The following is a 12,633-nucleotide window of genomic DNA, read 5'->3' on the forward strand; positions in this document are numbered from 1 at the left end:
CACAGCCTCTGGGCAAACTGTTCAGTGTCTCATCACCTTCACAGTAAATAATTTCTTCCTAATATCTAGTCTAAAATCTTCTAGTTTGGGATCTTCTTTCTCTTGGGCCCTGATCAATTTGAGGTCCTAACTGAATCAAACTGAAGGCTCTTGTGGCCCACAGTGCTGTCTCTGACAGTGACCAACAGAATGTGCTTATGGAAGAGTGAAAAAATGGGGCATGGGGCAATATAATGATAAGCCAAGAATACTCTTGCAGTTTCCTTCAATCTGTATTTAAAAGACTTGTAGTCTTTCAATTGTAATTGTAATTCAATTTCACGTGTAGGCTTTCAATTTTTGGATTATTAAAGTGTTCAGGTTTTGCCTCAGTATTCCTCCAGTTCCTGCCTCTCTTAGATAGTAAGAGAAGAAATAGCTTGAGCAGAAAGAATGTAAGCCCACAACATTAACTAGACCTTGTATTGTGCTTGCTTTGAAGACCAAATTGACTCATTCTCTCTGCAATATTGTTTTGCAGCATGCTAATTTCACAGCATAGACTGTTATTGTTAAGCAGTTAAAAAAACTATGAAATTTCCTTTATTAACTATCAAGAACAGGATAAAGGTTATTTAAAATGAAACTGTCTCTGGACACCTGGCAGTTTTGTTCTTGTTCTTATAATCATTATCCTAAGATAAGGATTCAGATATAGCGCTGCCCTTTGATCTTCAGATGCACAGTTTAAGAGACAAGGCTGCAAGTTTGGTCATTTTAGCTTAGTCCTGAGTGAGCAGTCAACATAAAAAAATTATTATACATAATTTGTTACTACTGGCAGTGTCTGTTCAGGAAAGGCCAAGGACTGAGCTAGCATGAAGAATGAATTAGCTGTTACCTTTTACATTTTATTTCTTTTCTCTTTACCGTTGTAATTTTATTATCCTGTCTCTAAAAGATTCAGAGAATGAAATTACCATTAATTATAAGCACTAATACATCCTGAAGATAAAATAAATGTTTATTTATTTTTTTAACGTAGGTGCCCCAATCACTGAACATCTTCACCTATCCATATATGATTAATATCCACTTATTGCTCCTCTGCCAAGAAGTCAGATGCTTCTTACTACTTTCCAAAGCTTATACCATAAAAAAAATCCCATTTAAATTAAAGAGGAAGAAGTGAGATTTCCTAGCTCTAAGACTGGCTTGCAGCTACATTTTAATAGCATTACTCTATAAAACACTTTATGCTACAGTGTTCTGTTATTATAAAATATTATTTCTAAAAGATTCTCAATTTACAAAAAACTCTTATAGTATTTGTGACAAGTATGTTTGATCAGAAAGCCTTCTTCACATGTTCACTTATTTGGGAAGCCAGATATTTCTCTTTATTCACAGATATTCAGTAAAGGAAAGTAATTCAAGGGAAACTATACTCACCTACAATCTCACTTTGCTTGGGAAGAATCTCAGTGTTAATGCTGTTTAATGTTTCTGTCAAAGGACAAAGTAGGGTAAACTAGAAGTGGCCAGCAATCAGGCTGTTTGTGGTTCTGGAAGACTGTACCTGAACAAAGACATATATTCATCTAAAGGGTTAATTCTGCTGATTCTGAACTCCAAAAATGAAGTTGGAATTATTTCTGCAGACAATAAAAAATGTTTAATTTGCTTAGAATTTGAGCACAGCTCTTGCTCTTTTGGATTACTCATCCTGGGAACACTCAAGACCATACTTTTGCTTCTCAACACAGTGGTGATGTAAAAAGAAGATAAGGGCTGGAAGCCAAAGGGTATCTCCAGGATTTCCCCTGTATTCACTCTACACAGCCAGTGGCAGTGTACATCCCAACTTCTGTATATTTTTCATTTTTGCTTAAATCCTTTTCAATCAACCTTTTCTTTTCTCCCAGAAGTGGTGATCATCTCACTAGAGAGGGGAAGTATGTCTTTTTCAAGTGTTTCCAAAAGAATTTCTATGTTTCTCATGCTCCCTAAAAATGAGACATTTTCATTATATTTTTAAAGGTGGAAGGGTGAACTTATAATTGGGAAAAATAATTCATTTTAACCATGTTGCACAACAGTATTGCACACTAATTTTCTAGAGGCTGCTTCTTATAAAATCATTTTAGTTTGATACCTTCCATTTAATGCTAGCAAGAACATTTGTCTGTTATTTTCTGTCCAAAGAAGTGAGATAGATTTTACACTAACTAATCATCTGTTGCTAGGAGGATCTTACAACAAGATGTGAAGATGGAGGTTTTTGGGGATTGATCCTATGCCAAGTCCTGCAAGTCAGTTTAAAGATTTGTCCATATAGAGACATCTTTTTCAGAATCTGAATTGCATAGCCTGTGTTTCTATGGTTTTTCTAGACAACAAAATTCTTCCTCTACTCCTGTGGATTAATGGCAGAGTTTAAAGGACAAGCTGTGTGATCTATCAAAAGTGTACATGCTGAGATCTTAGAAAAAACATGACCACGCTTTGTGTTTTATTCTCAATTGAGACGGCAAAAGGGTGGAATTGCTGCAGGGTCAGAAAACTCAGGGAGTTCCATACTGAATGTGGGCTTTGTGTATGATGTGCTAAATGCTTTTGAGAAAGAATCTATATTGCAGAGAAATTAAAACATAGTACTATGTGAACTAAGTCACTCACACATGGAGCCACATTCACACACACTTGCATGGAGTGGAGCTCCACTGATGTTTCTGAAGTAGTTATTGGGGTAAATTTGCCTGATACATAGTAGCCCAGCTGGTGTTTATACAAGTTTGATGTGATGTGTGATGTTACTGAGGTAATTTTTGAAATTGTGATATGAGAAATACATGCTGAATTAGAGATGAGTGCATGAGAAGAGGGAAGGTCAGGAATGGCGTGGGAGAAGTCATGAAGATAAAATGCTGTACATTTCTCAACAGCAAACCTTCTTGTTGATTAAGAAGTAGCACTGATGGTATCCTTGCTTTAATGAGACTTCAAGATGAGTGATGCACCAATTCTTTTGTTTTTCAGCTCTTAGGCAAGTTAATAGTATAGAAGTAAAGTTATTTCATTAACTTGCTCAGTTTACTAAATATTCAATACTTATATTTAGTATATAATATATACTGTTAATCTGGGAAGTCTGTCCATCCTGCAGTGGGCATCAGGAGAACTGTATATCTTTCCTGGTATTGTTTTTGCCTTTATTTTGCATGTTTTATTTGTTTTTAATTTTTCTATTTCAGCTGCCTTTGAAGAAAATCTTGTGGTTTTTGTTTGTTTGTTTGTTTGTTTGTTTGTTTGTTATTACATCACGCTTTTCTACCTATGCTAATCTAAGTACGGTGGCTTGGTTCCCTCTTTATTCTTTCCTACATATGATACAATGAACATTCATTAAATCTTCACTTAATACTTCACTGGTGTCATTGAGGACTGCTTCCTTAAACTCTCTGAGTTTTTAGCTATTGTCTAATCCTATAGGTTTAATACAACAAATTGCATAATGAATCTGTCAGAATGTATATCAGTGAGAGAACATTCACATGTAAGTGCAATGCAACAGACACAGGGAACAGTGAAAAACAATTAAATGTTACATGATTTTGTTCTGTATTTTTTGGTGAAGTGAATGAAGTCTCTAGTATTTTTTTCTTAAGCAAAATAAATTTACACGTGGTTTCCATGGCTCTCTGTTTAGAGTTTGTTCTCCAGTCTTCTGATACATTGCAAATGGTGTACTTACAAGGATTTCTCTTTACTCAGTGAGAAAAGCAGTGATTTTCAAGTTGATTTTTATTTTTAACAAAGGTAACTTTTTCCATTATCAAAATGAGAGCAGATGAAATTTTAATTTTAAAGACATGAATAGTATCACACATTTAAATAAGTGTTTTAGGGTTCTGGAAAACTTCTCAAGAGTGTAAATAATGTTAGCTTACAATATATTCCTGGGCAGAGAGGAAACACACACTGTGTTTTCACATGCAGTTGATAGAATGTGCAACCACCTTCAGGGATTATTCTTCAGACTAATCTCTTAAATTCCCATTTTCACAGGGTGTTTGTAGAAGCAGGCTTATTTCAGAGGTTCCTAGAATTCATATACGATCCCATGCTCACAATAGCTCTTAAAGAAGAAATGATAACTCTAATGGAATTTTCCATTCCTATTTTTAAAATAAAGACATTAATCAAGCTAAAACCTATTTTCTGCTTGTTTTGAAATAAGTTATAAGTCAAATTAGAAGTCAATAACAAAACTTTGAACGTTCTGTCACTATTCTATGTCTTATAATAAGTGTTGTTTCCCATGCCATCACTCACTCATTCACATCATTATTCCTGATCTGGTCAAGTCATGAACAGCCTGCACAAGAAAGAGATCTGATGAAATAAGCCTCAGTCAGAGAGTTAAACAGTGAATGACAGATTTTTGGATTCCTCAGCATTTGCTGTGCTGCTATGTTTTGGATATTGTGTCATATTGATCCATGCATTAAGCTAAGATTTTGTTCCTCTTTTGTCATTCTGTGTAAATACCCAAGCAGTTACCTGCTTGGAGACTCAAAAAACATTCTGATTTCCTGCAGTTGAGCTTAGTGTCTCTGCAGGGTTCATGGTTGATTTTATGATCTGTGAGCAGGGTACCAGGCTTGAATGTTACATTGACACCTCTTTGTATAGTCTGTAAAATTGCAGCCTAGTTTACTCCTAACCGTGCATTTAAAACATGATTGCATTATTGTTTTGATGTCAAACAAACATTTCGCAGATGAAAAGGACTGAACCAAGCTTTAAAATCTGAAGGCAGAATAACAATAATTAATGCTTCTATTACTCTGTTTAAACAGTATTTATATTAAGCAGAAGACAGGTAATTAATCCCACTTGAAAGAATATACACTCCTCATCACTCATTTATGAATTCTTCTGTCTTTGAATAAAAGTGCTATCTCAAAGTTAAAATACCTTAACTACAATCACAAGCAAGGTCCTCCAATTCTTTTAGAAGCGATTTCTTAGAGTATATTTTTATTTATTATTTTTTTGAATTAAAGTTTACAGGATCAGGCCTAAAAAGTAGCATTATCTGGTTGAGCACTGATCTGTCATTCATAAAATTGGGTGACGGTTTTTTTATCGTCAGGCATTATAAGAAAATTTTATTTTGAATTCAAATGGTGAACCAGGCTGTGATATTTTTCCAATATATCAATAAAATTCACAATATATTTATTGATTATTCATAAAAATATATGTTCATATTAGTTAAAAGTAACAGATTATTCCTGTTAAGCGACTGTAATGTGTCTTAAATATTTTGTAGTTTCAAATTTGATTTAGTGGACATCATTTCATTGTACTTGTTGCTAGATTATTGTTATACAGAATTTTAATAAATGAATATTAACCCAATAAATGTCACATTACAGATATCCTGTTTTCATAATGCATGGAATGTTTTCAGAGGCTGTAATAAGCTACATATTTGGAAGTTTTAAATTTATTTTTTCTTGCAGATGTGGCTGCAGCACCATTTAAACAAGGGTTTTTCTTGTGAATCATTAATGTTTTAAGGTATTTCTTTTTCCTCCCAGAGAAACTATATCTGGGGATTAACAAGATTGTTCACTGGAATTCATGTGGAAGCATAACTGCAGTAGCTGAGAAACGATCATGTTTCCTTTTAGTTCTCAGCAAGAGTAATTGAATGTTGAATATCTTACTAAACGCTGGACTGTGACAGTGTGTTAACACTCCGACTATCTCCTAACAGCAGGGCAATTATTTGCTGAGTGGGATTTTTATAAATCCCCTGGCAGTAGTATGTCCTGATAATTATGATGAAGTGCACTGGTCAGTGTTGATTCAGCAATCCCTTCTCTAGCAAATATTTCATTCACAGCTCTCCTTCATGCTTTTACTTTTATGGCTTTTAGAGATCTCTTACCTCTTCTCTCAGCTTGCTTAGTTTTTTTACAAATTACAGTGGAGAAAAAAGGATTTTTGAGTTCAGTCCCTATTTTGCTGAAGTCTTTACTCCTTACATGCATTTTGAAGAAGGATTTATATAAGACATTATTAAGAGAGCAGTGTCAGAAAGTAGAGCCTCATTCATGGTCTTATTGTGGCAATTTCTTGCAAAGACCACTTCCATCTAAGGTATTTTTTTCAAAATTAATTGACTGTTAATAGAAGCATTTATATTCACTATATATATTATTTTAGAATTTTGGAGTTGATATGAAAAGGAAATTAAAACTTTATTATAGTTCTGTTTAATTACAGCAAATTGTACTTTTAATGTGTGAGGATACATTTTCTATTGACTTCATACTTGCAGTTTCTCTTCAACTCATCTTGTTGATTTTTAATTTTGCATGCATGTAATAATTCACAAAGCAGTTGCTACACTGTATCTACTAGGGCATGTCTTATTTGGAATAGTGGGTGTAGGTTTAATTACTTAAAGTCAAGGAATAAGATATGTTTTAATTCATAAGTAAAATTGCAACATCATTGTTCCCATTTTATTATACCACTCATGATCACTGATCTTTTCTGAGAAAATATCTAACATAATCAACACTGTTGTGTCTTTTCCTTTCTACTTGTGCCTTCTCTTTTTCTCCACTTTCCTCCTCACACTTTGTTTCTTTTGCTGCATAGTTTTATTTTCAAGGCAAGCTTCTAAATAATTTGTTAAATTCTGGGAAAAGGTATCAATTACATTTTTCAAAAAAAAAAAAAAGGCCATTCTGCAGCATACATTAAGTTTACAATTAGAGGTGGAAGTGATACAGAATATTTTAAAAACATACACATTAAATTTTTTTTTCCTATTTATTTATTTATTTATTTAGTTTTAGTATGCCATCATTAATTACAAATGTAAGAAAATATTTGGGAGAAACTAGATGATAGAGTGTTAGAAATGCAAAATCATTCAAAATATTAATGTAATGCTAAGGATGACTGGGTAACAAATGGTACATTTGCCAGTATGCTTGACCTGACACAATTAATATTCCAGGTCATGCTTGGGTTTCCATGATGGAAGGTCTGAGGCCGAAAATTCTAGGGGAAAAATATATCTATTCTATAACTCATTTCTCTCCCTCCTTTTTCTTTTTTTCTTTTTTCTTTTTTTTTCCTCCTCTGACGGGTGAGAACCATAGTCTTATAAAAATAAATAAAAAAATAAATCTGTGCTTTCACACCTCATTTGCCATATTCACCACTGGGCCACCATTCAGCAGAAGAGGCTGATGCAAGGAGGTCAGCAAGAAGCTATTAGCAGAGTCGCCTCCTGAGATTACCTTGGTCTTATTGAGTTGGAAGTTAGCATGACAGTACTGCAAATAACTCAGCTGCAGGTTTTTTAAAAGTAGCATAGATTTCCCCATAGTGTTTGTCACTTTGGAAAATTGTTCCTGGAAATGAAGTCCCAGAAATCTGGCTTTGACAGAGGACTTTCTGAGTTGTGAAGAACATGAGTACAGAAAAATGTCATACTCCCTACAGAAGAGCTACTTTCTGTAACCTATCATAATATTTGGGAGGGTGAAATATAATCTTGTGAACTAAAGGTGGAGAAAATATTGAAATCAAAGTATGAATTAGTATTTCATGATTTTTTTTATATTAAAAGAGCGGTCCTAACTACGGTAGTTTTGTAGTAGAGAGGATATTATATTAAAGCAGGGAAATGATGAAGTTAAAGCTTTTAACTTATAGTAATTGTTTCAAGAAGATATGAAAATCTATTAAATGCCAAGGGCTTTGATCATTCAGATTCTTACATTTCTGCATACTGCCATCTCTCCACAGCAGGTAGAGTGAACAAGGCATTCATCAGTACACAGCACATACACAATGAATTGCAAAAATGACTCTGATTTGCAGAGATATTTTAAAATTAATGGAAGCAATTTTAGCAGAGATAGATCTGAACTGGAAAATAGAATCAAACTCATCCCCTACCAAACTTTCCTAATTTTAAATCTAGGCTTAAAACCTACCCACAAACCTTGGGGATTTTAGAGTAAATTAGTATTAATTTTATCTATCCAGATACGAACTCTACTGATTGCTCTGCTATCTGTCTGTTTGAATACTTGAACACATATAATTAAAATGTAAAGTAATTAACAGGATTGCTTGAAAAATCATTAGTTAAAATGCACTTCATAATTAATTTCGACCCAGATCTTAAGTAGAGTTTCAACAGTAGAAGGCACAACATCTTATAAAGTGTCCAGCTGGCTTCACAAATGTGCCTCACTAAAAATCCAAATCTGTTTTCATATTTGTTATACCATTTGTATTTTTAACCTGATAATATGTGAAAACAGAGCAATGAAACATTACTCTACTTACGGCAACTTTTCAGCAATAGTAATCCAAATGACACTGAATCACTGGAATCAGCGGGTTCCCAAACCTATTATGGCTAATTTGGGTGTCATTAAAAGTGCTAAAAGTCAATCCAATTTGTGCACCTTGAGACAGCTGCATTTCACTGTTTGAACACTGTATGAAATACGCATTACTGCCAAACGTTTGAACAAAGAAATGTCAAGAACATGCATAGTATCACAATATAGATTACAAAATGCAGTTTCAGAAGACGATTAAACTCATATGGCTATTAATACCTCTCTAAATATGAACTATAGAAGCAGTCCCATTTCTTACAGCCCAGAATAGCACACGGACTTTTATTTTGCAGTCACTCATAATCACACAGACTAATTCTGCTTGCCAGGTATTTGAAGCATGGATCTCTGTAATTTAGTTTGATATGCTGATGAGCTGAAGGAACAACCAGTAGTTGTTTGGAATGAGTATGTTTTTGCCACTAATCTCTATTCATGTCCTTTTTACCATCACACAGTTACACTGATAATATGACAATATAGTTTACACAAAGAAGAGAATGTATAACATGGACAAAAATATATTGTCGGGTCCAGAACACTTACAGAATTTGAGCTTATGGCCCTTAGAATTTGCTAAAAATATTTTGAATAAGCTACCATCTTTGATTGTTTTTTTACATTAAGTAAGGTTGAAATGAGCCTTATTTAACTTTTTTGAGACAAGAAATTGTGATTTCCCAGTAGGATATGCTAATGAAAAATGCAGTAGAGCTAATTGGGGATTGTCCTTTTAGCTCAAAGATGTTTGCACTTTAGGAGGAGGCTGGAGAAAAGCAAGGTCAGGAACATATACTTTCTTACTTATCTTTCCCTGCATCTCTAAAATGATGTCTTTCTTATTCTGTTTATTCAGTACTTCTTAGCAAATAAATACAATAAAAGAAAAACAAACAAACAAACAAACAAACAAAAAAAAAAAACAAAAAAAACCCTAAGCTTTAAAACTACCTTAAGAGCATTGGGAACATTGCAAGTATTCTATTGTACATAGGGTACAATTTCAGGTACATGAAGATCATCTGCGTAATTCTTGCTTCCTTGCATAAAATGAAAGTTACATGCATTAAAAGAGCGGAAACACAGATAATACATTATGTTGTCCTATTTAAACATTTTGTTGAAGTGAACTGTAAGTTAGTTGAAGTCAAAAGTAACCTCATCTTCTGTTCAGATTGCAGGCATATACAATTCACCATTCAGAAAATCCCCAGATCCGATGGAACTACTGCTCCGGCAGTCAAAGCCATTGAGCCACAAGCAGCAGCGAGTGAAGAGTCCCTTCACATATGATCTCTATGACTGGCCAACTTGTAAAAGACCTCCAACTTTCCCCACAGGAGAGGCCCTGCCGCCCATTGGCAGACAGAAACCTCAGGTAACATTTTTCAGTATCAAATCTGTCTTAAAGAAAAGTACATGTTATGTAAAAACAAGGAAATGTGATTCTCTAGTCTTTGCTTTGGAGAAAAATGTCATTTCTGAGAGTCAAAGAGATCTGATATAACTGAGTATCATCTTGATTCATCAGATGTAAAATTTTTAGATTCCAAACAGTTATGGTAAATTAAGGGTAATAGGACAAATTTGCAGTTGAAATAACTGCTAACTTTTTTTGACATTATTTTCCATGTGGAGGCTAAAAGTTACTCTCTCAGTATGGAGTAGTTCCTGCTCTTTTGTGTCCACTAGCTGTGTGTCACCTTTAATTACGAAAGTTTCTACCCATTGTTCTGCATCAGTCATCATGTTGCTCTGCTCCCTTCCTTAACTGTCATGGTCTCAATTTCATTTTCTGTTCATGTCAACATGTGTCGCAGATTGTTCTTTTTTCCTCTCTTTTAAGTAATGGAGATCTCCAAGATAACGCATCAGAGTAAACGTACGATGGCAAAATGGCAAAACAGTTTTTACAACCTTAGCTAAACCTGCTGGAAATATGTCCAATATACACAGTAGATAAACCTTTGAGACCTTTATGTGCTTCACTTGATGATAAGTAGATATTTTTTCGAACATACAGCTTTTGCCAATACATGCCTGATACAGTTACTTTTGAGACAGTGGATTTTGTCCTCCATTCTGAAGAATGTTTCAGTTTGCCCAGTCAGCTGACTTTCTTTTTTATGTATCTCACACATAAACTTTATTGCCAACTTCATTTTGAAGGACTGTAATATCTTCAGAACATCTCGTGCATGTTTTGGATGATAGAATCCAAGTTGGAACAGACTCACAAGGACCACTGAGTCCATCTCATGGCTCCACACAGCACCACCTGAAATCCAAACCCTTGTGTCTGAGAATGCTATCCAACGCTCCTTGAACTCCAGAACTGGGGCTGTGCCCACTATCCTGGGCAGCCTGTTACATGCCCACTGCCCTCTGGGGCAGAGTCCTGCCCCTGACTGGGGCTGCCATTCCTCTGACACAGCTTCATGCTGTTCCCTCAGGCCTTGTCTCTGTCACAGCAGATCTCAGCTCTGTCCCTCTGCTCCCTGTGAGGAGCTGCAGCTGCCATGAAGCCTCCCCTCAGCTCCTCTGCTCTGGGATGAACAAACCTCACATATCTTGCACTCTGGATCCTTCACCATCTTCATAGCCCCCCTTTGGATACTCTCTAATAGTTTTACGTTTTTCTTCTATCATGGCACTCAGACCTGCACGTAGTAATAGAGGTGAGGCTGCACAATGCAAAGCAGAGCAGGACAATCCTTCCCCTCACCTGACAGCAGTGCTGGATCTGGAGCACCCTAGGAGTACAGTTGGCCCTTTGGACTTCAGTTCTCACTGCTGGCTCAGGTTCAACTTGCTGTCAACCAGAATCCTCAGCTATCCTTCAGTGGGATTACTTTCCAGCCTGTTATCCCCGAGTCTATACACATCTGTAGATCTGCCCCATCCCAGGTGTAGAATCTGGCACTTGTTTTATTCTGTTAGTGGTTGCCCAGCTCTCCAATTTGATCTCTTTGCACAACCTCTCTACCCTCAAGGAATTCAACAACTCCTCTCAGTTTAGTGTCATCCACAAACTGAGAATGAATTTAAGTTCTGCAACCAAGTAATTGATGAAAACATTAAAAAGAACTGGCCCTAAAATGGAGTCTTCAGAACCTCATGTTTTTTTCAGAAGGACAATGATTCTAAATAAGACTTTATCAGTAACTTTCACTGAAGCTATCATTTAGTGGAAGAAATTAAGTAACAGCAATGAGCAATTATCAATATATAATACACCTTCGTTGATATTTAACTCCTCTGAGCTGATATGGCTATTTCCAAACACAGTCTTAAGTTTGAGGTACTGCTAGGTTCAAGCTTAGTTTAGACATGCCATCTGTCACAATTTACATGTGGTATATTGGTTGAATTTGCCATGATCGCACAGGCCAACACACACTCAAGAGGTTTTTCTCACCTTTGTATCACTTCTGACTTGTCCATAAGAGGACAAGTCATTATCTGTGATGGGATGTGAAAGCAGAGGTAATTGGGTTAGAGCACAAGGAACAGATGCAGATCTGCCAGAAATAGAGGTGAGTCCCACAGAGGTCCACACTGCTTGTAATAATAAGGATCAACTTCAAATAAATTCTCCACCTTTGTTCTTCCCTCCATTCATCCCCACACTTTAGCTGTTTAAGCTTCTTTGTATAATGAGCTCATTGACTCACGTTAGACCCAAGTCAAAGCGTGACCCAACTGTTTAGTGATCAGGGAGTTTGAAATTGACTGTGTATTGAAAACCAGATATGTATGACATTATAGCCTTATCTTCTGGGACCAAAGGAACTATGACTATGACTATCCTGCTTGAGCGGGATGTGACTAAATGCATGGTCTCTCAGGGCAGAAAGAAAGATTTTGTGTGGGTAGTAATGACACGGGAGTCATACTTTTTAAATAAAGAGAGAAGTCATAGTTTTTACATTGCTAAGTTGCTTTTGCAAAACCACTTTACTGTATGTATCTTACAAGCTTCAGTTTGGGTGTGGAATATTTTATAGATGTTTCTAAGTTCAGATGTACACAGCAGTAGTGCACAGACAGCCTTCTAGAACAAACCAGAAGAGTCCTGTTTGTTTTCTGCACCTCAAAGAGGGAATTTACTATATAATACTTTAATCCTTTCAGCACCCTGGGATGTACACTGTGGGGCAAATTTTCAAAGCACAGTGCGTGGATTTAGCTGTGCGACTCTTAT

General features: G+C 35.6%; 1 protein-coding gene across 2 annotated transcripts in view; it reads left to right on the forward strand.

Annotated features, from left to right (window-relative positions):
• The window catches only part of SPATA17 (spermatogenesis associated 17), an 89,712-nt gene that overhangs the window by 42,047 nt on the left and 35,032 nt on the right, over positions 1-12,633 (forward strand). For both annotated transcript variants that reach the window (XM_042823181.1, XM_042823190.1), the window contains one exon: positions 9,604-9,807. In XM_042823181.1, the coding sequence (XP_042679115.1) occupies positions 9,604-9,807 (204 nt within the window). The remainder of the gene's footprint in view (positions 1-9,603; positions 9,808-12,633) is intronic.

The sequence above is a fragment of the Centrocercus urophasianus genome, unplaced genomic scaffold (genome assembly GCF_019232065.1).
Source record: "Centrocercus urophasianus isolate 14NV4802_14NV808 unplaced genomic scaffold, USGS_Curo_1.0 seq_10, whole genome shotgun sequence".
In the NCBI taxonomy this organism is placed as follows: domain Eukaryota; kingdom Metazoa; phylum Chordata; class Aves; order Galliformes; family Phasianidae; genus Centrocercus; species Centrocercus urophasianus.